Source organism: Bos javanicus, chromosome 2 (genome assembly GCF_032452875.1).
Source record: "Bos javanicus breed banteng chromosome 2, ARS-OSU_banteng_1.0, whole genome shotgun sequence".
NCBI classification, from domain to species: Eukaryota; Metazoa; Chordata; class Mammalia; order Artiodactyla; family Bovidae; genus Bos; species Bos javanicus.
In genome coordinates this window covers 25,940,951-25,967,981 of record NC_083869.1, presented here as the reverse complement: position 1 = coordinate 25,967,981, position 27,031 = coordinate 25,940,951, and the positions used below count along the sequence as shown (strand labels likewise).

Sequence of the window (27,031 nt, the reverse complement as noted above, 5' to 3'; positions counted from 1 at the left end):
TGGTGATGGACAGGGAGGCCTGGCGTGCTGCAGTTCATGGGGTCGCAAAGAGTCAGACACGACTGAGCAACTGAACTGACTGACTACCTCAACATAATAGGGATCGTATATGGCAAACCTATAGCTAACATCATACTCAATGGTGAAAAGCTGAAAGCATTTTCTCGAAGATCAGGAACTAGACAAGGATGTCCACTCTTGCCACTTTTATTCAACATAGTTTTAGACATGTTAGACTCAAGAGAAGGCAATGGCACCCCACTCCAGTACTCCTGCCTGGAAAATCCCATGGACAGAGGAGCCTTGGTAGGCTGCAATCCATGGGGTCACTGAGGGTCGGACATGACTGAGCGACTTCACTTTTACTTTTTACTCTCATGCACTGGAGAAGGAAATGGCAACCCACTCCAGTGTTCTTGCCTGGAGAATCCCAGGGACGGGGAGCCTGGTGGGCTGCCGTCTATGGGGTCACACAGAGTCGGACATGACTGAAGTGACTTAGCAGCAGCAGCAGACTCAACATAGTTTTAGAAATCTTAGTCACAGCTATTAGAGTAGAAAAAGAAATAAAAGAATCCAAATTGGAAAACAAGTAAAACTGTTATTGTTTGCAGAGGACATGATACTATACATATAATGATGCTACCAGAAAACTACAAGAGCTCTTCTATATATTTGGTAAAAAATGTAGGATACAAAATTGATACACAGAAATCTCTTGTATTTCTATACACTAACAATGAAAGATCAGAAAGAGAGGTTAAGGAAACAATCCCATTTAACATCACATTAAAAAGAATAAAATACCTGTGAATAAACTTACCTAAGGAAATGGCAAGCCACTCCAGTGTTCTTGCCTGGAGAATCCCAGGGACGGGGGAGCCTGGTAGGCTGCCGTCTCTGGGGTCGCACAGAGTCGGACACGACTGAAGCAACTTAGCAGCAGCAGTAGCAGCAAGGAGGCAAAGGACCTGTACTCAGAAAACTATGATACTGATGACAGAAATCAAAGATAAAACAAGCAGATGGAGAGACTTGCCATGTTCTTGGACAGAAGGAATCAACATTGTCAAAATGACTATACCATCTAAAACAATCTACAATTCAGTGTAATACCTATCAAATTACCAATGGCATTTTTCATAGAACTAGAACAAAAATTTTTACAACTTGTATGGAAAAACGAAAGACTCCAAATAATCAAAGCAATCTTGATTACTACAAAGCTACAGTAATCGAGACAGTATGGTACTGGCACAAAAACAGAAATACAGATCAACAGAACAGGATAGAGAGCCCAGAGATAAACCCACATAGCTATGGCCACCTAGTGCACAACAGAGGGGACAAAACAAAACAAAACACAATCTTTTCAAGAAGTGATGCTGGGAAAACTGAACAGCTACATGTAAAAGAATGGAATTAGAATACTCCCCAACATCATACACAAAAATAAACTCAAAATGGATTAAAGTCCTAAATCTAAGGCTGGATACTATGACAAAACTCTTACAGGAAAATCTAAACAGAACTCTTATGGACATAAATTGAAGCAAGATACTTTTCAATCCACTGCCTAGAGTAATGAAAATAAAAACAAAAATAAACAAATGGGACCTAATTAAACTTAAAAGCTTTTGTACAGCTAAAGAAACCATAATAAAACAAGACAACCCTTGGAATGGGAGAAAATATTTGCAAACAAAGCAACTGACAAGGGATTAATCTCCAAAATATACAAATGGCTCATGCAGCTCAATATCAAAAAAACAAACAATCCGATCAAAAAATGGGCCAAAGATCTCAATAGACATTTCTCCAAAGAAGATAGACAAATGGCCAAAAACATAGAAAAAGATGCTCAACATCACTAAGTATTAGAGAAATTAAAATCAAAACTACAAGATATGACCTCATACCAGTCAGAATGGCCATAATCAAAAAAATCTACAAGCAGTAAGTTCTGGAGAGGGTGTGGCAAAAAGGAAACCCGCCTACACTGTTGGTGGACATATAAATTGGTATAGCCAGTATGGAGAACAGTATAGAGGTTCCTTTAAAAACTAAAAAGAGCTACCATATGATCCAGCAACTCTACTCCTGGACATGTATCTGGAGAAAACCACAATTCAAAAGGATGCATTCAGACTGATATTCACTGCAGCACTATTTATAATAGCCAGGCCATGGAAGCAACCTAAATGTCCATCAACACAGAAATGGATAAAGAAAATGTGGTACATATATACAATGAAATATTACTCAGCCAAAAAGGAATGAAATAAGACATGGATGGACCTAGAGATTGTCATACAGAAGTAAGTTAAAAAGAGAAAGACAAATAATTGTATAATATCACTTATATATGGAATCTAGAAAAATGGTATAGATGACCTTATTTGTAAAGCATAAACAGAGTCACAGATGTAGAAAACAAACATCATTAGCAAGGGGGAAGAGAGTGGGATAAATTGGGATTGACATACATACACTACTGTATATAAAATATGTAACTGATGAGACGGAGAAGGCAATGGCACCCCACTCCAGTACTCCTGCCTGGAAAATCCCATGGACGGAGGAGCCTGGTAGGCTGCAGTCCATGGGGCCTCTAGGAGTCGGACATGACTGAGCGACTTCACTTTCTCTTTTCACTTTCATGCATTGGAGAAGGAAATGGCAACCCACTCCAGTGTTCTTGCCTGGAGAATCCCAGGGACGGGGGAGCCTGGTGGGCTGCCGTCTATGGGGTCACACAGAGTCGGACACGACTGAAGTGACTTAGCAGCAGCAGCAGCAACTGATGAGAACCTACTATATATCACAGGGAACTCTACTCAATGCTCTTTGGTGACCTAGATGGGAAGGGAATCTAAGAAAAAGTGGATATATGTGTACGTATAACTAAATCATTTTGCTGTACAGCAGAAACTAACACAACATTGTAAAGCAACTATACTCCAATATCAATTAATAAAAAATTAAAAATAAGTTATCTGAGATTAGATCTATACAAGATTAGATGTAATCTATACAAAGGCATTAGCACAGTTCTAGACATAATAAATGCCTGATAAAAGATGATGGCAAGCTATTGTTGATCGTGGTGATAGAAGTAGTAGCAATAATAGTAGTAATAGTAGTATGTAAAAGTTTCCTGCAAAGCTACCATTATATGAAAAGTTAAGACCTCTGGTTTAGCTCTAGCGCTGTGATCTAAAATAAGTACTGAGGATTCCAGTACTTTAGAACAATGCTCACTCTCAGCTTGACACTGAGAGCCAAATTTTCTTTTCTGTGTTCCTGGTTCTTACCTCAGGAATAAATCTGAGGTTGATTTTGGGCCCAAGACTCACCCTTGTCAATATAGCTAGGTTTCATTGGCAACACCCTCAAATGATAACTTTCAGAGTTTCCGTGATTGTTAGCACCTTCTTAGAGTTTCTAGATGTTTAAAATAGTAATTGATCACGTGTATTTTCAAAACCTTTTTGAAGCCAGAAACCTTATCACCAGCTGCAAGGATCTTCAACAAAAAGTCTGTTTTGAATTATATTTTTCCTTGTGGATTTGCTTATGGCTGTACATAAATATTTATCGGAACTGTTTCAGCAAACCTTAAATCATCAGTGATCCTTATGCAAAGAACTCTTTTAGAAGGACTGTGGATGTCCAGGATGTCAGTAATCAGAGTTCTGTTTATAGGATCAGATTCTCAGGGCCAAAAACCTTTTAAAATATTTGGAATTGTTTGATGGTTTTCAAAATCTTTTGTTTTCCTATTTCTGTGTAGTTTTTCATGCTGTTCCTTCTGAATAGAATTCCCTTGCCAGTTCTTTCTTTACCTGTTGGTATTTAACCATCCTTCAAGGTCTCACCCATGAGGCATCTCATGGTGCAGTGCTTTGAAGCAGACTAGAGCCAGGAGAAAAGTAGCCTAGGTGGCAGAATAGAGTGAGCCCTGGCCCAGAGGCAGGATGTACGGGGGGTGTTGGGCGGGGTATGGCTCTGGGGAGAGATGTCCAGTGGGATAAGGACTGAGTGTGGGTAGGAGTGCTGTGATGCAGGGAGAACTATGATACGGAATCAGGCAGATGGGAACTGGATATGGGAGACCTTAAAAGCTGCATGATATTATGGACATTATTCTATAAGCTAAAAGATGCACACCCACAGTCATTGGATAGAATATGGTCTGCAGACATATTTTCTTTAACCTGAACAATATCTTTGAAATTCTCAATGTTTCTAATATATAAAAATAGAAATATTTCATATCACAACTCAGAATTCTGATAGCTCCTGAAAGCTGGAGTATCTAGCAGCAACCACTTAGAACTGAGTAGAGGCTATGTTCCATTGAGAGTAACTCACAGTCCTGCTTAGTTCATGGCCTGACCCCACCAGCATCTGATTCCTGCCCATGTGTATTAGGGGCTCTGTGAAGGTAGAGGAAACAACTTAGGCTACAGATTCTGGAGACAGATTGTTTTCTCTTCTCACCTGGGTCTGTGTCCAAGTAGCTCAGTGACAAGTTACACACTTGTCACTTGGGCAAGTTAAACAAATTTCTGATAATGGTACCTATCTTATATGGCTATTGTGAGAATGAGCCATAGGAAAATTTTAAAAGACTACCTAGAATGTAGTAAGTACACAGAAATGTTAGCCATTATTACTATATTCTACATGAGATAATAAACTCCAGCACTGAAACTGTCATTTATTTCTGTACGACTCACTGAATCTAGAATCTAAAATCTTCAGCTATTATACGCATAAAATAAAATGAATGGATGAATGGACGAATGAATATACGCTCCTTGAATTTTTATTTCTGTTAGATCTAAAGCTAACTTTCATTACTTTTACTTAAGAAATGTTTCCTATTTATCTTGAGTTTAGCTTGAACACAATAATTAATTTTTGATAAGGTAGGAAGCTGACTTTCTCAAAAGTCAACAGTGCTAACGATATAAATAAAGGGAGATGCTGTTAACACTATGTAACTATTCTGTAGTGGATATACTTTCCTAGCTCAAAAATAAGCCCTGAGTTTGGAAAGATGCTTAATTGTGTGTTTTCTTTAGAAGCCTAGTTATTGGCAGGTAGCCATCTATGGTTGATATCTTAAAGATATCAGTTGCCAGGAGCCAGCATGTAATAAAGTTAAGCAGAAATGATGTTAGAATGCATGTCTGACTTGGGTTCTCTGGCCACCTCTACCCCTGTGTGAGACCCACACTTCAAGGCAATGTTTTTGTGTCTGGTACCTCAGACAAAGACAAGAGCGTGTCCAGAAACAATTTAGACAGTTTGGCATGAGAGCTAGTTTCCGATATGTCCAACACATCTTACAGATAGACGACGTTACTCTACCACCCCAGCAACATCTTTAACGTGATCACCCGTGGACAGACTTAATCTGTCCCTAAACATATTTGCCATCAGCAAATGATAAGAACATTAGCAAACAATGTCTTGAGTTCAGCAAAGTTGGCCTGTAGTGTTAGATTCACTCTCTGTCTGGAAAACTTGCACATTTACAGAGAGCTTGGGTCCAGCAACAGTTGGAGAAACATCATCTAAAACTAAAAGATATTTTCAAAAGTCTAAAAAGCTGCTTTCTAACTGTATACTGTAAATGTCAAGCAGTTCTCTTCTTTTTTTTAAAAAAGCCTTTTTTTTTTTTTTTAGTATGATAATGCCTGTACTTTTTCTAAAGAAATCTCAACCTCTATCTGTCTCCCTTTCCTTCTTTCTCTCTCAATCTCTCTTTCTTTGTCTCTCTCGCTATAGAATTAATACCTCTAACATTCTGATTTCTAACCTAAAGGACAACTTTAGGACAATTTCCAGTAATGACAAAATCTGACAAATTCTTCTGACCATTTTGCCATCCCTTGTTCCCTTCCTGCATTACTCATTCCATGAGTTTAGGAAATTCTAGAAATTCAGCACATTTCTGGTGTCAACTTTTGCTTGTATCCTCATCAAGACCTTTGTTCAATTCAAGCTCAGAATGAGTTTTTGACAAAAAAAATACGTTTGCATATGGGGCTTCCCTGATAGCTCGGTTGGTAAAGAATTCACTTGCAATGCAGGAGACCCCAGTTCAATTCCATGGTTGGGAAGATCTGCTGGAGAAGGGATAGGCTACCCACTCCAGTGTTCTGGCCTGGAGAATTGGGGTCGCAAAGAGTCAGACACAACTGAGCAACTTTCGTTTCATTTTCACCTTTGCATATGGAGGCTATTTTGAAAGAAAAGAAACTTGAGAAAAGAAAACTTGCTAAAGTTGAAAATATTGTAGGAAACAATATTTGTATAAAAATGAATTCTATGTGAAAGCAATTGTTTATGAACAGTTAAAAAAACTGAGACTATAATCCTCCAGGTTGAAAGAAGATTAATTTTGCATGTGTCCACAGCCTTTTAAACCTTATTTCATTTTACCCTCTGGATTAGAAGGAAAAAATATTAGTGTTTCAGCTCTAAGTGTATTTTGTGAATTAAACAGCAGCTTGCTCCTACCTGTAGGACACAAATATGCAAGCATATTTCCCATTAGCATTGCTATGGTTACTTTAAATTCAGAAGGAACCCTAACAAGTGTTTGCCACAGAAGCTGTTGACAGTGGCGATGCCACACTCTCCGTATGCATCTTAGTAACTTCTCAGACTTGTCTCCTTAATGAGTAGACATAACAGGAGGAGAGTTGAATTTTTTCTTTCCCTCATGAATGGTGTAGGTCAGGGAGACAGAGAAGTAGAGAGTTCTGGTGAAACAAAGCTCCAGCAACTGCTGTGATTGGGAAATTAGATAATAAACAGCCCCTGATACCGAGATTCTAATGGCTTAAGATCAACACAGTCTGGAGAGGCAGGCAGGAGTGGCCTTCCACACTCTGGCCCAGACCCTCCCTGGAGAGCTCTTTGTGTCAACAAGAACAGCTAGAGCTCCTGGCCGGCTCCCAGCACTCAGAATGGGGCTATCATTTTTGTTTGCTTTGCAAATATCTTAATGGGAAGTGGTTCAACACCACCTATGGGTTAATCTGAGAGGTTCTGCTTGGCAGCTGTTAGCTCTGAGAACCACATGGCCATTCTCCAATGGAGGGAGTCAGGCTGACTGTTAACTGCCCAGTGCCAGGTTGAGGCATCTTCTTTGCTTATTGGATTTACCAACTGGCAGGAAGCACCTTGTTGTCTTTTATTTTTAGTTTCTTCCTCCTGGGAGGGTAAGGATGCTATTCTCAGATTCAATTGTGCTTTTCTCTCTAGGGCAAAATGGTTGTTTGAATTAGTTTCACTAGCAGGTAATATGTTTATTTCACCCAAACTTATATTTTCATAGGATCTGAAATATAATAATAAAAGTGGTGTGATGGTGATAGAGATGCTAATACTGTTGCAGGAAGAAGGATCTTGTATGTTAGCCTTGGCGGGAGAGCTACACAGCCCTGTCTTCACTTGGGATCTCAAGAGATGAATAGATACTGAATTTCTTCAGAATCCCTACTCTACTGTTCCCTCAGTTGTCTCTTCTCTGCCTAAATTCGGGTTTCACTTGTCTCGACCCATGGGAATGCTTCCTTTGGTGACTTGGCCAACTCATGTCTTTCTGGATCTGTGTCAGCTGACATTGGCACAAATGAGTCCTTTATGCTTTCCTCCCTGGATTTTAGGCAGGGTTAGATGCTTTTCACAATGCAGGTTAGGGAAGTTTCTACACTAATGACAGAATTGTAGGCAATTATTGCCCCATTTGTAAAAATACAAAAAGCTTAGATGACTCTGCAAATCCTGGTACTAATGTCCAGCTGCCCACAGGAACAGTGCAGCCTTGCTTCTAAGACCTTTTCCTTTCCTGAAGGTTTCCACCCCTATTTGTAGGGTTGCCTAGTGGTTGAGAGCAGGGACCCTGGAGTCCACTAGACTTGCTACTACTAAGGGTAAGATCTTGATGAACTTACTTATTTTCTCAGAGTCTGTCTCCTTATCTTTAAATGGAATGTAAAATTGACATAATGACAACCTTACAGGGTCATGAAAGTTAAATGAGACAACTTACACAAATCACACGGCATCTCATCTGATGCCCAAAAGCACTCATAAATAGTAGTAATAAGGAGAGTTATTGTTTTTTTGGAGGAATTCACCTTTCTTTATGTACTCCTTAGTATTATACATTCCTTTCTGAAGTCCTTGTTTTGAAGTCTGTTACTCCCAACCCATTAAAATTAAGCCAAATGGAGGACAACTTCACTATCAAAGTAAATAATGATAAAAGAATATAATACATTGGATAAAGTAAGAATTCATGAATCCACATGGATAGAAGGAAGGAGGAAATGAAGGAACAAAGGAGGCAGAGGAAGGAAGGGAGGTAGGGGAGGAAGTGAGGGAGGTGGGGAAGGAAGAAAGAAACAGTCAAATGTGAAACACATGTAAAAAGAATGATGAAGACAGAAAATCACCATTGGCAGCTATCAAAATAATCATTGTTTCAGGCAGGAATCTTCCACAGATGCTAAAACAAATAGGTGAAAGCTTAAGGGGTAACAGTGTTTTAGAAAAAATCTTCATAAGATGTTTATTAGTTTCAAAAGCACAGTGGGAGAAACGTGGTGGACACCACCTTAACCAAGTGATGCAAGTTAGTATCACCAATAATCAGACAGTTGACAGCACGTGCCTCCTGAGAGGATGCACCGAAAACAGCACCACTTCAGTGGCTTTCCAGCAAAATGTGCATAACTTGAATTTAATCATGAAGAAACAGCAGACAAACCAAACAAAAGGCCTTCTTCCAAAATGACTGACCCGTGGGCTTCAAAATCAAATGCCAAGTGTGGCTGAGGAAGTGTTCCAGGTGAAAGGAGATTAAGGAACATGACAAATGAATACAATGTACCATCCAAAATTTTCTTTTTCTATGGAAGACATTGAGACAATTGGCAAAATCTGAACGTAATCTATACATTGGGTAATAGCATTGTAGTAATATTAATTTCCTGACTTTGAGCGTTGTGCTATAGTCATATAGGAGAATACCCTTGCTTTTAAGAAATACACACTTAAGTATTTAGGGGTAAAGGAGTATCAGGTACAACTGACTCTTAGATGATTCAGAAAAAAGTTTATGTATTTGTATGTGTGTATTATCAGTATACATGTACCAAAAGAAAGTCAGAGACACAAAGAGAGGATAAAGCAAATGTGCACGTTCTAATATCTGGAGAATCTGCTGAGGAATATACAGAACTCCATACACTATTCTTGTGTCTTCTTTCTAAATATGAAGTTGAGTTAAATTAAAATGCTAAAATGAAAAAAAAAAAGGCAGTACTACATCCCTCTTCTAGACAGGGCAGTCCATCAGCCACTTTCTCTTTAGAAACTGATCCCTCTCCATCCACACCTGCATCTCTGACCACATCAACATGGCACCGCCAGGTATCTGTCCTTGAGCTCCACTGTGACCTCACTGACCAGTCAGCACCCACCACACACAATCTTGGACTTTTTCACCTCATTTTTCAACACTTCCTAAATAGCGTTTCTTATGCCCCCTCCTCATCTGTCTGTGGGTCCCATCCCTTCAAGCCATGCTCATCCTGCTCTGCGTTTCAGTGCTTCTTGCTTTTCTTTCCGCAAACGGAGCACTGCTTTCAGAACTAAGGGAGGAAAACGGGACTGAATAGTATCTTTGAGGGCTGCACTGCTGACAAGAGCATCATCCAACGAATGTGGCTGTTAGACCCGTTCTCCCTCTAACTCACTTGAACATGTTATATCAGCCCCTGGGCCTCAGTTTCCCCACTTACAATGTGAAAAAAAGTGTAGTGAATGGTCTCTGAAGTTTGCTTTGCCTCTACAAGTCTTTAAAGTGCTAAGCCTGTAACTTAACCCACAAGTTACCTATGACCCCACCCAAAGGAGAGAGGAAGGTGACAGGATGAAAGCCATGCCAGATACTTGTCACTGTCATTCTCTATCCTGTGCAGCCTGAAGTGTCCATGTACAGGGACTTGTCTTGCAGAACTGCAATAAGTATAACACGTTACTGAGTGTGTGTTTTATTTCTAAATTCTAACCATATACATGTCTCAGTTTAACCCTTTTTAAACCCTGTTATATTTTTATTTTATTCTGCCAGAAAGGACAAGTTAATCCTTTTGCCCCAGTTTGGCAAGACTTTTTATTTATGTTTTGCTGATGAAGAAGCTGAGTGGCTGATTTGCCCAAGTTAGACTTGCCATATTTGGCAGATAAAGATACAGGATACCCACTGATATTTTAATTTTATGTAAAAAACAGATTGCTTTTTAACATAAGTATGTCCCATGAAGTATTTGAAAATTTTTATAGTAAAAGAACTATTCATCTTGTACCTGGAATTCAAATTTAACTGGGTGTCCTATATTTTATATAACAACACTAGCCTAAGTGCTTTGGAACTAATGTATCATGAATATGTGTATATATATCATGGATATATATATATAATACACACACACACATCATAAAGTGTGTTGCTAAACTTTTACCAAGTGTTTACATCAGTCCTCCAGCCCCAAGGTACCATAACATATAAAGTTTTTTTACCCATTAGGAGTTTTTTATTGATAACACTTTCAAAGATGTGAATTCTCTTTTATTTAGTAGTGTTAGGCACTCAGTCATGTCTGATTATTTGTGACCCCATGGACTGTAGCCCGCCAGACTCCTCTATCCATGAAATTCTCCAGGCAAGAATACTGGAGTGGGTTGCCATTCCCTTCTTTAGGAGATCTTCCCGACCCAGGGATCGAACCCAGGTCTTCCACACTGCAGGCAGACTCTTTACTGTCTGAACCACAATGGAAATATATTTATTTACTAAGATCTTTTACTTATATATCACCTTCTGTACCCACTTAATCTAAAATTGCAGACCCTGCCTCCAACACTTCTTTTACCCCTTCTTTGCTTTAATTTTCTTCTTTGGCTCTTCTGTTTAACATACTAACATATTTACTTATTTTTTCATTTATTGTATACTTTCCCTGCTAGAAATATAGGTTCTTAGGAGCAGAGGCATCTTAGATTTCCTGTTCACTTTTGTATCCCCCAAAACAGTAGGAGATAAAGGGGCTCAATAAATATTTGTGGAACAAATAAGTGACGCCTGAGAGGCTATTCAGGACCTTATATTGTCAATGTATCTATTGTTCTTACAATCATACAGAATCTCAAAGCTTGCCACCAAATTGCAGCCTTGAGTGTGGCATAAATGTTTATAATCTTAATATTAGCCCACAGACGTAAGGTGAGTAAAATGTCAGCAGGTCAGGGTTTAAGAGTTATCTCCAGACCTAGTTTAATTTAATTTGCCCCCAGCATGTTTTGTTTTGGAGAAGGCAATGGCACCCCACTCCAGTACTCTTGCCTGGAAAATCCCATGGATGGAGGAGCCTGGTGGGCTGCAGTCCATGGGGTCGCTTGGAGTCAGACATGACTGAAGCAACTTAGCAGCAGCAGCATGTTTTTTATAGTTAGATGTTTGTCACCCCAGGTGTCATTTATTAAGATCCCAGATATGATTGAGTGAATATCTGGAATAGTCCAGTAACAAAATGGCACTGCAGACTGAGACCACAGGCTCTGCGTCCATGGGATCTGGATTTGTATATGCAGATCTAGGTGCCTCCAGAGCGGGCTCCTCAAAAAACCTAAGCTTGAGCTGTGAAGTGGAGACCCTGGTAGGCTCTATATTGCTCATGTAGATGTGGTGACTGAATGGTCAGCTTTTCTGGCTGTGCTGGGGCCCTCAGCCCGTGGCACTACAGCCCTCTGGGTCATGTGTTCTTCCTCACTACTCTGTCTTAACTCCATCCCCAAGCCTGAGGTCAGATTTTCTCATGGCTCCCGTGGTTGCTAACAAAGAACTGAAGTCAGTTTTATGTTGAGTGTTGAGTGTCCTTTTTTTTTCCCCCAATAAGACAAGAATTCTCAGCAGAATGAAGAAAATCTTCTGCTCTTACATTTGACTTTACACAGTGATAGCTGCCTGTAATAAAATAGTAAAGGAGAAAAAAATTAAAGAAATGAGGATACAGAAGTGGCAAATTAAGGTTGTATGGACTCATGGTTGGGGAAAAGCAATGAGGCAGACAAATATGATCAAATGTAAAGGGCTCAGTGGGATTTGGGAAATTAGCATAAGTACATAAACTAGTAGTGCTAACTTGGAGCAACGGCATCATGAAACATTTGTCAGCCTTTTTGAGCCCTTTTATGAATTTCTCCTTGAGCCATGTTCTAAAATTTAGAATGTGTCCAAGAGCAAACAAATATCCATATACTTAAGCATAATTTGCATATTCAACTTATTGAGTAATGATACTTACTTGGGGTAAGATACAGTGCATGCATTCAAAACAGAAAAGTTACCAAGTAGCAAACCCAATGGAAAAAAAAAATACAAAAGCTGTGATCATTCCTTTATGTTTCCTTTTTTCCTACTATAGTGGTGATCTTATTTTGTATGATTACTCTTTTCATTTCTCCTATGCTTTTTGTATTTCCTTCATATCATATATTAAACCCCAGGAATAATGTTTTCCCTTTTCAGAATCAAGAAATGTCAATTAAAATAAAAATGAGTTAAATTTTTTTTTTTTACGTAAGAAGTAAGCAAAGATGAAAAATACTGATAATACCCAGTGTTGATGATATGGCAAGTGGGGCCTTTCATACTTTTATAGTTATGAATGTTAATTTTTGTTACTTTTTAAAGGAGAATTTGATGATACAATTCAAAAGCTTTAAAATAGAAAATTTGTTCATCATTTAAGCTAATAGCTTTAAATTAAATTTATCCTAATTAAAAATTGGAAAAATTTTGGAAATTAAATTGGATATACTCATAACTATATGCACATATCCTTAATGACCCATTATTTACCAGGTGGTTCTAGTGGTAAAGAATCCATCTGCCAATGCCAGAGACAAAAGAGATGCAGGGTCAATAACTAGATTGGGAAGATTCCCTGGAGTAGGAAATGGCAACCCACTCCAGTATTCTTGCCTGGGAGGACCCATGGACAGAGGAGCCTGGTAGGCTACAGTCCATGAGATCACAAAAAGTCAGACATGACTAACTGAGCACATTTATAATGTCATAAAACTGGAAACAAATATCCAAAAATAAGAGATTACTTACATCACTTGTGATACCAACCAATTATGTAGTATTGTACAGCCATAAATATGACATAGGTGTATACTACATAAATGTTATATTGTATTCCACATACATATGTGGGAAGATGCTCATAATACAAAAAGTAAGTTATAATGGCAAATATATCATGAGCCATTATTTTTTAATGTATATTATATACATAGAAAAGCATCTGAAAATATGTGAAGCAAGATATTATATCTGGGTGCAGATATTCTTCCATTTCTTTATTTTCTTCTCCTTGAATATCTATATTTTATACAGTACAACAGTGAATATATATTTTTAATCAGAAAGAGGGAAAAAAGGAAACATTTTGCCACCAGTTCGTTTAGTCATTTACTTTGGGGAGAAAGTCAGATATTGCTTCATTTTCATTGATTAGTGATTGGTGAATATTCAGACCACTTGGGAGTTGAGAGCATTTTCATCAAATAAAAACTAGAGAAGAAAAGATAAAACTGATGAGCACAGCAATAGGAACAGCTCTGATATCTCAAAAGCCAAGAATATTATGGTGCTTGCTCTTTGCTTTCTCTCCCTTGATCAAAATTTGATAAAGCTCACCTTCAGTAGATGATTTTCAGACATTTTTAATTGGTCAGGATGTAGTACCAGATAAGTCAGTTACAGAACCAAGTTTTCAGTATGGTTATGCTCAGTAGACTGTGGAAATACACCAAGGACCTCCAACTCTGCCCCAAGTGGGAGAGGTAGCCGGGGTGGGGATGGGGCAGGAAAGACTCTTCAGAGGAGCCAACGCCAGAGCTAAAGGGTAAGGATGCAATGGCCAGGTGGTCAAGGGAGAAGATGACATTGCAGATAAAAGCACAGAAATATGAATACAACCCTGGGGAGATTTAGCATGTGCTTGGCAAATATTTATTGTGGTGGTGGTGGTGAATAGAAAACAACATAGCATTCTAGAAATATTAACTTCCCAGTTTTTGTAATAAACATGCATTAACTTATACACTCTGGGTGTCTTCCAACTTAATAATTTGTGTTCTTAAAACATTATCCTCCAGTCTTCTGTGCTTTCAAAGCTATTTAAATAAATGTAAGCAGTAAGAATCGGAGAAGGCAGTGGCACCCCACTCCAATACTCTTGCCTGGAAAATCCCATGGATGGAGGAGGCCGGAAGGCTGCAGTCCATCGGGTCGCTGAGAGTCGGACACGACTGAGCGACTTCACTTTCACTTTTCACTTTCATGCATTGGAGAAGGAAATGGCAACCCACTCCAGTGTTCTTGCCTGGAGAATCCCAGGGACGGGGGAGCCTGGTGGGCTGCCGTCTATGGGGTCGCACAGAGTTGGACACAACTGAAGCGACTTAGCAACAGCAAGCAGTAAGAATATGCAATGACACCGAGCTGATATAATTCAGGAAAGAGTTAATACATAGTTGATACAATGCTGGTAGATTCAGATCTGGATATTGTTTCACATTTATACCCTCAGCCCTTTGAATGTTCACATTCCATATAAGAACTAAACAATAATTCTTGAGTTGCCATTTGGGTTCAGCCTATGGCCAGCTCACATAGAAGCCTTGTTAGCACTCAGGTTAGCATGGGATCTTTTACAAAGGGCAGTGTCCTCTTCTCTGATACCATCCCTTAAATGTCTTAATTTATCTTTAGAACTTGAACTTACTGAAACCATTTCTCAAGGTGTTTATGTTTTCTATTATCTTTCATAGTAATAACTTCCAGAAGGAAAATTGTTTGACTTATTTGCCTGAAGCGTGCCTCCCTCAAGATTCATGGGTCTCCTACTGTGTTAAAATATCTTAGTCTGAGCATAACTTTGGCAGGGTGGATTGATTGCTGCTTCTTAGAAAAAAGAAATTGACCTCTTCATATTAAAAACTCCATGTACAAAAGGTTTTTTTTCAGAGTTGTCAAAGAGGCAGGAACAAATTTGCTTGGTTATTCTGATTAGCCTTTCTCCCAGGGCTACCAAGTAAGACAAGAGTTTCCAGGAACTATTCCCAAATCTGAAGACGGTAGGAAGCTAAGAAAAATCTACCCACAATGAATAACTGCCATCTTATTTAGAGATTGCAGAAATTAAGGTTGAGTAACCTTAATTTCAAAATAAGCTGCTTTAAAATAGAATGTGCTTGTAAGTGAATGACTAATTGTCTCATTAGTGAACAACTAGTGGGTTTCTCAGTTCTAGAAACCATTCTACATTATAATTGATAAAAGATAAGATACAATCTTGCAAGTTTTATCAAAATTAATAAAAACTGCACAAAGAAATTTAAATGAAATCTAGAAAATGGCAAATCAAAGGATAGCCAGCATGTCTCTATTCCTGTCTAAGAAAAAAAGTGACTGATTCTAACCCTAAAGTTAAAAAAGTCCAGTTATAAGACCAGCCTGATTGGTCAGATCCTCAAAGAGCACCCTGCTTCCTCTGTTTTCCTTCTAATGTGTAATTTGGTCTGCAGAGTATAACAACGAATTAGTTAGGGGGAAAGTTTGGTCCAGATTATTGTACTCACTGTAAAGTCACACAATAGCATTCTACTTTTCAAATATGACTGTTTTGAGTTTGGTTAGTACAACTCAGCTCCCGAAAATACATTACCCCTCAAAGAACTGGCAGACTAATTTTTGGAGGCTGCAAAGCTGAGACCCAGTTTTGGACCAAGGTGACTTCCCCTAGTGCTGCCAGCCCAGCATGACAAAGCCAGCTGGCCTCATGGATCTTTGCTGCACAGCAGAGATGCTATGGCATTCTCAGTAGCCATGTGCTCGAGAGCCAGCCTTCACCCTGCCCCTCATCCTGTTGCACTGGGATTGGTTTAAGAAAAGAGAATTAGATTTGAGTTTATTTGGGGGCTTATTCAAGGGAGAGACCGAGCAGAAGGGTTTTCAATGGTGACAGAGTTTTCATCTCCCCGAGAACCCACAATTCAATGAATTGACTGCAATAAAGCAGCGGAGTGGCCAAGCCCTTGAGGCAATCTGCTTGAGACCTCAGTCATGGCTTCTGAGAGGCTACAGGAGCCCTGGAAATATGCAGTGGATCATTTCCAGAGAGACAACTACCTCCTATTCACCGCCCTTTGATAACCAAATGGACTGCTTCTGTCATTTAGCATCAGATTTCTAACAGAGGCTGAGAACAATATGTTATTTCAAAAAATTTCTCCTACAGGTTCAAAATAATACCATGCTTTAAAATAAATAATTTGTTATTATCATCTAATACCAATAAAAATTTCCTAGATGTTTGAAGAATGGTCCTTTATACCTGTTTGTCCAAGTCAGGATCTAATGTAGGACATTACATTATATCAAGTTGTTATGTCCCCTAAATCTCTATTCACATACAAGACTCCCCTTTTTCATGACACTGATTTGTTAGAAGAATGAACCAGTCATCCCATAAAATAACTCATCTTCTATATTTGCCTGCTTGATTTTTTGCAGTCCTAGTTTTCCCCCTCTATACTATGTGTTTTAGATAAACTATACATTAGATCTAAAAGCTTTGATTAAAGTTAAGTTTTTAACTAAATGAAAAAATATAAGTATCCTGGGTGATGTTGAATATTTCATACTGTCTCACGTCACAAGACAGTGTTGTGTGGGCATCAGTGGTGCTAAGATTGGCACTGAATTGAGGTGGTATAAATATCCAGTATGCAGTTCCCTTACTCTCCTTGTGACCTAAAGAAGGAATCTGTATGGTGGTGCTTTGGCACCATATTGCACGTCCTATTCACCATCAACCATTTGTCTAACATTTTATCAGCAATTGATAGTTTGTATCTGAATCAGTGATTTCCCTTTGGAGTCTCCTTTTTATGTAGGCAGGTTTTATGCTGCACTGTTTACTAGTTATGACATTTAAACAAGTCATTAGCTTGAAAGTGAAAATTGCTCAGTTGTGTCCGACCCTTTGCAACCCCATGGACTATACTCCAGGCCAGAATGCTGAAGTGGGTAGCCTTTCCCTTCTCCAGGGGATCTTCCCAACCCAGGGATTGAGGCCAGGTTTCTCGCATTGCAGGTGGATTCTTTACCAGCTGAGCCACCAGGGAGTCACTAGCTTCTGGATCCTTAATTCCCTCATCTGTAAAATGGGTATAAAAATAGAACTAATCCACATGGTTGTTGGAAGTATTAGATGGGATAACCATGTATCCATGTTTGACCATGGTCTGGTGGCACATACGCAGCTAATAAGTATTGACTGTGTTTTGGTGATGACAACTTGCAAAGTGTTATCCATTTGCTGCCAGGCTCAAGTCCCTGAGGCAAATGACAAGATATCTGATAAAATTGCTACAAAAGAGTTGAAGCAGTTATAGACTTTAAAGAAAAGTGACTTATATCCTTTTTTTTTTCTTTCTTTCTTTTAAGGCAAAAGTTGTTTCAAATAAGGACTGCTCAGATTACTGTTTTCTAAGATGTGTTGTAAGAACCAGGGCCTCAACATGCCCCAGTGAAGGGAGGCTTCCACTGTCAAGATAATGTCTGGGAAATGCTGCCTGTTCTCTCCTACTGTTGAGGTTTCATTGTGCATATTATTAAGTTAAAGATTCTGGAAATCTTCTTAGGAAAGAAACCTGCTTAACTTTGTTTAATCAAGTATTTTCTAATCTGTTTGCCTTTGGACACTACTCATTCTACCTTTGCCTTTTAAAACCAAGTAACACATGTAAAAATTATATTGAGATGCGTTAGATCCTCCCAAAGATTTGTATGACAAAGTAGTCAAACTGATGAGCCAACCCTCAGTGTATTGTTGGAAGGTATGTGCACTGACCTTTGGGTCCTGAAAATCCTTGCAAACTAGAGGAGTTAAAAGGTTTCATTCTTTTGTTGGGGCAGGAAAGGCAGAAATTAGAGACCCCTTGGTAATTCAACAGCCAAATTATCTTCCTTAGATTTTCTCCAGAGCCCACCAGGACTCCTGGAAGACCTGAATCCACCTCTCTATAGGTGTCCCACTGCCACTGCGACCTGCCTAAGCTGACAGGAATGAGTTCCATGGGCCAAGGGCATGGGGGTCATTCTTCAGAGGGAGAGCAGAGTATTTGGAATCAGACTAACAGGGCTCAGTGTCTTAGCTCTGCCAGGTATGTGCCATAATCCCTGGGCAGACCTCTTAACCTCTCTGATCTATAGTTTCTTCATCTGTATAATATAGGCAATTAAAGCACTTAGCTCAAATGATTGTGAAATCCTTATTAGATATATAAACACATTTTTAAAATATGAAAACTATATAATTGCTAGTTAATTCAATTTTAATGTAAAGGGTATTCTTCATGGTCCATATTTTGGGAGTCCACTAGTCATCATTTTATTCATTCAACTTGTGAAATATTTATTGAGCACTTATAGTGTACTAGGTACAGGGTTAAGTGTTGATACAGAGTATATAATAAAGCAGACTGTGTCCCTACCTGCTTGGAAGCTAACATTCCATAGTGGGAGACATATGACAAACAAATATATATACAAATAAATATATCAGCAGAGTCTCCTCTCCACAGATATTGATGTGATATTTTTAGATGGGTATATTGCTTATAACCTGGAGTAGGAAATCGCCACCTACTCCTGTATTCTTACCTGAAAAATTGCATGAACAGAGAAGCCTGGCAGGCTACAGCCCATATGGTGGCAAAGAGTTGGATATGACTGAGCTCTTACATACATTGCTTATAATCTATATATAGATGCATTTTGAAGGTAATACTAATGAACCATTCACAGAAATTCAGAAAATGAAATGCTCAGCTTAAATAAACAGTTTTTTAATATAGAACTAGGAGAGTTCTTCAGTTCAGTTCAGTTCAATCGCTCAGTCATGTCCGACTCTTTGCGACCCCATGAATTGCAGCACGCCAGGCCTCCCTGTCCATCACCAACTCCCAGAGTTCACTCAGACTCACATCCATCGAGTCAGTGATGCCATCCAGCCATCTCATCCTGTCGTCCACTTCTTCTCCTGCCCCCAATCCCTCCCAGCATCAGAGTCTTTTCCAATGAGTCAACTCTTAGGAATAGTTTATTTCAATCCCCTCATTTTATAGATGAGGAAAACTAGAACCCAGAATACCATAGAAATTTACCCAATCGAATGTGTGTAAATGTGCATGCCTGTGTGTATGTGTAAGAGGGACAGAAACACCCAGAGAGAGAGGATGGATTTTGAAGCAGGACTTAGTTACCCAGACTTCCCTTCGCCTAGTCAGTGCTTTCCATACTCCTGGCTTCCATCTGAAAGGAATTGTGAGAGTCGGTTTTAGCAGTGAGTAAATTATAATCATCACACTCTTAAAACATTTTTTAAAAAATAATTTCTACCATTTTTTGGCTATAATGTGCATCATACGAGATCTTCATTCCCCAATTAGGAATCTAACCCATGCCCCCTGCAATGGAAGTGCAGAGTCTCAATCACTGGCCTGCCAAGGAAGTCCCTCATCTCACTTTATACCATGTGTTCCAATTTCTGGATTTTTTATATAAGTTGATTTTTCCAAACTTTGCTCCATGAAACAATAGTATTTAAATAGATGTTAATTATCACTTTTTAAATTTCTTGCTCAAAGTAGTTTAGGGAACTGAATTCTCCCCCTCCCTCACACACCCCATTTTAGAAATCCTTAAATGCATATTGTCAAAGATCATTCTGCAATAAGGAAACCTCTTAAACTACACACAGCTTAGCATTCCCCAGACTTATTTGACTACAGGATCTATTTTGAATTATTTAACAATGTGATTAAGGTGCTGGATTGGAGGTTCAGCCTTAGCATCATGGTTGGCTACTTGGTAATGTTTGTGAACACCCAGCAGTAAAGTAGATTAGATCACACAACTTTAAACGGGCAGGGTCTTGGGTCTTAGGATCTCAGGCTGACTTGAGCAGCACCTGATAGGATACATTTCCTTAAGTTGACCATGTTCTCCTAACCAAGGATTGGAATGGAAAGCAACAGATGCTGAATGAGAGTTTGTTCTGATCCATCTTTGGAGGAAAGCAATCCTCTGTAAGTTTTTTTTTTTTTTCAAGCCTTCTAAAAATATTATTATAATAATTATTATTATATTTTTATTTTTAGGCATTCACAAGCCCAGAGTTCTTCCAAAGGGTGTGATGTCTTCGCAGGACACTCAAATAAGGTAGCTGGACATCCTTGACTCTGAAGTAACTGTCTATCCTTATTACAGACTCGTCCTAGTCTGTGGTCATGGTGCCTGTCTGTGGCTGCTTGGTCAAGCCATCCAGACATGAACTGTTAGTGATATTTTGAAGGCTTTGAGACAAAAGCCCAGCTTGCTTAAGAATTTTGGTTCAGCAGAGAGGCAGGGAGGTACAGCGAAGAGAGAATCAAAAGCCTGGAAATTTGCTGCTGAGAGTCAATGCTAGCTGATCCCTGAGGTGGTTTGTCTGTGCACTCCACTCTCTACAGATGTTAGAGCCTCTTTTTGAGTAAGGACCTGAGGTTCTTTGGTAGCACTTTGATATCCTGCTCGAATTCAATATGTGAAATGGAGGCGTCTCTCTGTGACTTGGAGCCCACAGCAGGCTTTGAAGTCTGATCCAATTTTTGCTGCCTACTATTTGATGTTGAAAGGATGAAATGAAGAAAATGTACAGTTTTTGCCAGTAACTCTGCTGAGCATATGTAAGATTAAAAAAACAAAATCCTTTGGATGATGTACTTAGAAATGTTAAGTAGATTAATACCTTCCTATAGGTTTTCTTTTTTCTTTCTCAGGGATAAAAATTAAGTATAAGAGAAAATCAGCACAAGCTGTTTTTTATACGGACTATAATTAATTTACAAGGGGGCTAGGTTGGCTTGTTCAGAGGAAGAAATAAATGGATGAGGCAAAGGTGTTGAGACTTTGCAGCTAATTGCCCCCAAGGAGAGGACCTCCACTCAATTCTACTGTAAGGCATGAGCAACTCACCACATGACCCCAATATACTTAAATTTTTCCCTAGTATGATTGAAGTTCAGGGTCCCTTAGTTAAATGGAAGCCGAGTTCTCAAGGCTGACTCATCAGAGGATAAAAGTAATAATTATTTTACTGGGTCTTTCTGAAGCGCTCAGTTTCTGGGCCTGATTCTGTCTTTTCAGACATGCCATACTGCTCCAGATTGCCCAGGACTGAGTCCTTCGAGGGGAGCCCCTGCAAAATCTGGTAAGAAGAACATTTTGAATTGTAAGCTATTTCTACTATTTGCACGCTTGTGTACTTTTTAATGAGTTGTTTAGACAGGCTGTGTAGAAGGCAGTACTCTGATACTAGTATGGGCTAATGTTAGCAGAACATTCAGATATAGAAAGCCTTAAAGACTGGAAACAAAACTTTCATTAAAAGTAGCAGTTTACTACCTATCTGTGCCACTTAAGTTTACTTTTTCTAAAGGAAAAAAAAATGAATATCAAAGATCATACTTTTCCCTTTACTTGTAAGAAGCCTAAATTAAGAAACTCCTTTAAAACTTTCTTGTGCTCACTTCAACAGCATGTATACTAAGTTTGGAAAGGTACAAAGATTAGCACAGCCCCTGCACAAGGACGGCATGCAAATTTGCAAAGCATTCCATATTAACAACAACAACAACAGGGGAGATAGACAACTGACCGAAGCAAATAGTTCAGAGTCAAAATCTAGGGCGTGGTAAAGAATATGGATTTAGAGAGTAGTTCTGCCCTTTTGGCAACATGGCTATTCTTTTAGCAAGAATACAGACATCTTGCCACACTCATGGAAAATGGTATTTTTTGCCCCCTTTCTAAATTCTTGCTACAGAATATGGTAAAAGTCAGTTTGGGGTGTTATGAGTAGCTATAATCAATACTTCTGGAAGATAAACTAGAAGCAAGATCATAAGAAATATTTATGAACCAGAAAATACTAAACACATTTGGATCATTCCCAAGGAAGAAATCTTTTCAACTTAAAATACGAATACTAAGAAACTACTGTGCCTTTACTGTTGATCTCATTTATTTTTCTGCAATATATAGTAGTTTCTTAGACTTCTCAAAGTTTCTTCTTAGTCTGTTTCAGTGATAAAATGGTAAAATATGAAGTAGAGAATGTGTGATATATGTGTTAGGACCTTCAGTCCATATGAAATTTAACTCTTCAAGAGAGATGAGAGAGGATTCGTGTATTATGGCAGAACCTTTTAAATGAACATGCAGAAAATGATAAATCTGTCCAATGGACTAATTTCCTCACAGCCAGGTAATATTCAGGAATAAGGCCACACTGAGGTAAGGGGAAGAGTGGTGCAAAAATGGAAATTGAGGAAAAAGATCACATGGTAGAATAGAATCTATTATGCAAGAATTTGGTTGGCATTTTTCACTATCCAAACAGATAATCTCTACCTTTTAATTTGGATGTTTAGACCATTTACATCTAATGTGACTGTTGACATACTTTGGTTTATAGCAGTCATCTTGTTATTTGTTTTCTTTGTTCCATCTGGTCTTTGTTCTCTTCTAGCATTCTACTTTAAAATACGTGTAAAAAGAAATTTTTAAAGCATGATTGAATAGCCAAAGGCACAGATTCTGCCTATGGAGTCAGATCTGCCTGGATGCAAATCTCTGCTTTCCTGTTACCTAGCTTTATGTAACAATTCCTTACCTCAGGACTTACACATGTAAGATGAGGGAAATGGTAATTCATAGCCAAAAGGTTGTATTGAGGATTAAATAAGCTAGTAGAAGTAAAGGGCACAGCATGGTGTCTGGCTCATCATAACGGTACACTGTTATGTCAGGTGTTGCAATGGTACTTATGCTATTGACATTATACAAATGCAAAGTTAAATATGAAAAACGGGTCGAGAAATAAAGTTCTTATTTTGAGGCATCAAGTTTTGGTGGTATCGTTTAGGAGGAGTAAAAATATATTGCATTTTGAATTAACTACCGAAGAGACATGTTGGATTATAATCATCTTTCCCTGCCTTTAGATAAGTGTCCGCAAAAGTCAAACTTATTAATAAGTTGCTGCAAATGTTCATATGTATCTCCTGTCACTATTGCTCCTTCCTTCCCATCTAGAGGTTTCTCTGTTTGGTTTGCCACCATCACCATGAGTTCTCCTTAAACTCTTGTAAACTGTATCCTAAGTGGTCTTCCTGCTTCTTTTCCTCTCTCAACTTGCCTCATGCCTGGGTATCTGAGGAGCTCTTCTAAAGCATTCCCTAATCATAACTTTCTCTTCCACCATAATCTCCAGGGGCTCCCTGTTGTTCTAGCATCAACTTTAAGCTTCTTGGCACAACATACAAGGCTGTCTCTGTTCTAACTCTTCCTGTCTTCCTTTCTAGCTCTGTCTTCACTGGTGTCTCTTCCTCATTTTGTGCTTTGGCATACCAAACTACTCTCTGTCCTCCACGCATGCCAAGTGTGTCCTTTCTCTCCTCCGTGATTTTGTTCATGCTGTTTCCTCTGCCTCACTGTTCATTCTCAAGGTCCCCTCCGTTCTTCAGAGTCCACCATGGCTCCCTCTGAGTGCTTTGACTTTCCTTTAGTACTTATCACGTCCTTCCTTGTATTACAGTTATTTACATGCATCTACTAGATTTTAAACCCTCTAGAACCATGTCTTTTCATTTCCGAATTCTGTCCTTGCAAACTAGCCTAGGTCCCCAAATTGAATTCTTAAGCATTCACAACTGTGATAGGATATAGTGGAAGCAAGAATGAAATAAAGCTCAAGTAAATGAGTCAGAGAAGTTTTAAACTGTACTTCTAACAATCCTGGAACAAAATAAAGGTCTCTTGTGCTGTGCTTAGTCGCTCAGTCATGTCTGACTCTTTGTGACCCCATGGACAGTGCCCCGCCAGACTCCTCTGTCCGTGGTCTCTTAACACCCCCAAAGAGGTATAGCATACCAGTGGGACAAGTTTAAAAAATCCAAGCCATTTCATTTTGTTGTTATTGTTTTGAACAGGGGGAGAGGGAAGGAAAGTTTGGGCAGGAAAAAGCATTTTATAAACCATATTCCTCTTGACCTTAGAAGCCAACAAAGATGGCTGAAGAACAAAAGATTTCCAGTTTTAGTTATATGTTCACAGTGATAAGCTGCAGAAATGAGTGTATTTACTCTGTAGGAGACATTTTACCCGGTTATACCTTTGTGTTCAATTCATTGCCTTAAATGATCCATTATTGCAATCCATGATTCTATAGAAGCCTGAGAATATTATGACCTTTTCAGTTTTAAGAAAACACTAACATCCAACAAGCTTGCCTTCTAACTTTCAGTGAGTGCTAACTGCATTGTTTTATAAAGAGATGTGAGGGAGGTGAGGGTAGGGGAAAGCAGGGAATAAATCTAAAGTTACTTAATCAGGCCAGCTTTGCTCAGAACAGCCAGGCAAAAAAGTGTCCAGATGTGGGGCTTGGACAAAGGCTATCTTCAGTCAGTTATTCAGGGAGTCTCAGAAATTTCCTTCATTGATCATTTGAGCCTTATATTTTTCACATGGGACAGGAAAGCACAGTATATCGAGGAAGTGCAAAACATGAATCACGTTGCCACTAATCCAGGCAGAAATTATTTAATTGGACTGACAGGCATAGATACAAACCTGATTCGCCTTTACTCAGTTCAGTTGCTCAGTTGTATCCAACTCTTTGCGACACCGTGGACTGCAGCAGTCCTTTACTATGTAAAAGTTTATTCTTCAGGCATTTGTTCTTCTCTTTATTTCTTCAGCAAACAATTATTAACACTTACTAAGTGCCAGGAACTTTCCTGGGCCAGTGCTTCTCAAACTATTTTTAAAAAGACCAAATTGGGAAAAAAAAAAAAAATTGGAATTGGATGTTTTCATTTTCAAATTGCACAGTCTGATATTTTTGTAAAATACAGTGAAATGAATTACTAGGTAAATAATCACCCATTTAGGCATTGTGTCAATATCAAATTGATTTATAATTTTCTAAATTTCTTACTCTAACTTAAACTACTCTAAGTTTCTTCAGTGATCCAGTTGAGACCAGAGGCGAGAGTCAGCCTGTAGACCACACTTCATGGGCACTGTTCTGGTCACGTGTGACATCAAGGAACAACACAGTCAAAAAGTCCCAGTTTCATGCTGCTGCTGCTGCTAAGTCACTTCAGTCGTGTCCGACTCTGTGTGACCCCAGAGATGGCAGCCCACCAGGCTCCCCCATCCCTGGGATTCTCCAGGCAAGAACACTGGAGTGGGTTGCCATTTCCTTCTCCAATGCATGAAAGTGAAAAGTGAAAGGAAGTCGCTCAGTCGTGTCCGACTCTTCGAGACCCCATGGACTGCAGCCCACCAGGCTCCTCCGTCCATGGGATTTTCCAGGCAAGAGTACTGGAGTGGGATGCCATCGCCTTCTCCATTCATCAAAGGGACAATAAGCAATAAGCGTAATCCTAAATCAGTTGTGTGGGATGTTAGAAAGGTGAAGTATTATAGGGGAAAAAGTACAGCAAGGGAGATCGGGGGTGGTAAGCATGGAGGACGAGGATGGAGGATGGTTAACTTTTAAACGGGGTGGTCAGAGAGCACTGCACAGAGAGGGCGTGAGGAGAACATTACAAGCAGAGGGAACCGCTGAGGCAAATGCCCTGAGGAGACAGTGTGGAGTACAGGAGGAGTAGAAGGAAACCTGGGTGACTGGACCTGAGAGAGCAAGAAAGAGAATCACAGAAGGTAAGGAGCCAGGTGATGCATGTCCTACCAAACCCTGAGAATCTGGTTAAAAAGAGTGTTCTGATTCAGCAGGTCTGGGTGGCTCCTGAGATTCTGCAGTGTTAAAGAGCTTCTAGGTGGTGCCATGGTGTTGACCCAGGGTCCACATTTTGAGTAGCAAGGGTGAAATGGAAACCACTGGTTTGAGGAGAGACGGTAGACATCATCAATGAAATGAGATATTCTATTAAGTTACATATTCCAGACAGCTGGAACTTTCTAAAACTATGACTCCCCTTTCATATTGAGTGTATTGGACACAGTTCTCCTTACTCACAATGTCTTGGGACATGATTATTAGTAACAGTTCACACTGGTGCTAATGCAGAGCTCCTTGGAGATCATTGTGAAATGGGACCACCTCGTGTGCTCACTCAGTCATGTCCAACTCTCTGCGACCCCATGGACTATAGCCCACCGGGCTCCTCTGTCCATGGAATTTCAGGCAAGCATACTGGAGTGGGTTGCCATTTCCTTCTCCAGGGGATCTTCCTGACCTAGAGATCGAATCTTAGTCTCCTATGTCTCCTGCATTGGTGGATAGATTCTTTACCACCGAGTCATCTACCCTTAAAATAGATGACTCTCAACTGTTATGATTTTTAGTTAATGCACCTGTTTATTTTAACTTTCTTCTCTCTCAACACAAAGCTGTTATTTCCTGCTATTGCTAATGTGCTCATTTTTTATAACATACCTTCCTTTTGCCTTCTCTCTTTTTCTCCTTGTGGTGGTATAAAAACCAAACTTTAATTGTTTTTTCTATATTTTAACAAAGGGAATCTGAGTTGAGGGTGTGAGGAAATCCCAGTGAAAGAAAGAAAGGGAACTGCCACAGATGTACTATCGACTTTGGGCACATACTAAGTATTTTATCCGTATTTTCTTAGTGTAAAGTGTACGCTACTAAGTTTGTGACCTACTTATTCAAGGGCCTTCATTGTCAGGGCCTGTGATACCTCACTGACATTAGGTAGTCCTGCCCTTGGTTATCTTCTTGTCTACGAGTGGTATAAATTATTCATACTTCTTTTGGAAGGTAAAAAAAAG

General features: G+C 39.2%; 1 protein-coding gene and 1 non-coding gene across 2 annotated transcripts in view; both read left to right on the top strand.

The window, feature by feature from the left end:
* The window catches only part of MYO3B (myosin IIIB), a 372,181-nt gene that overhangs the window by 258,678 nt on the left and 86,472 nt on the right, over positions 1 to 27,031 (top strand). The window contains exons 25-26 of the mRNA XM_061435661.1: positions 20,332 to 20,392; positions 21,359 to 21,422. Of these exons, the coding sequence (XP_061291645.1) occupies positions 20,332 to 20,392; positions 21,359 to 21,422 (125 nt within the window). The remainder of the gene's footprint in view (positions 1 to 20,331; positions 20,393 to 21,358; positions 21,423 to 27,031) is intronic.
* Positions 21,734 to 21,837, top strand: LOC133236072 (U6 spliceosomal RNA). The gene has a single exon (XR_009732720.1). It is a non-coding gene; the product is annotated as a U6 spliceosomal RNA (small nuclear RNA).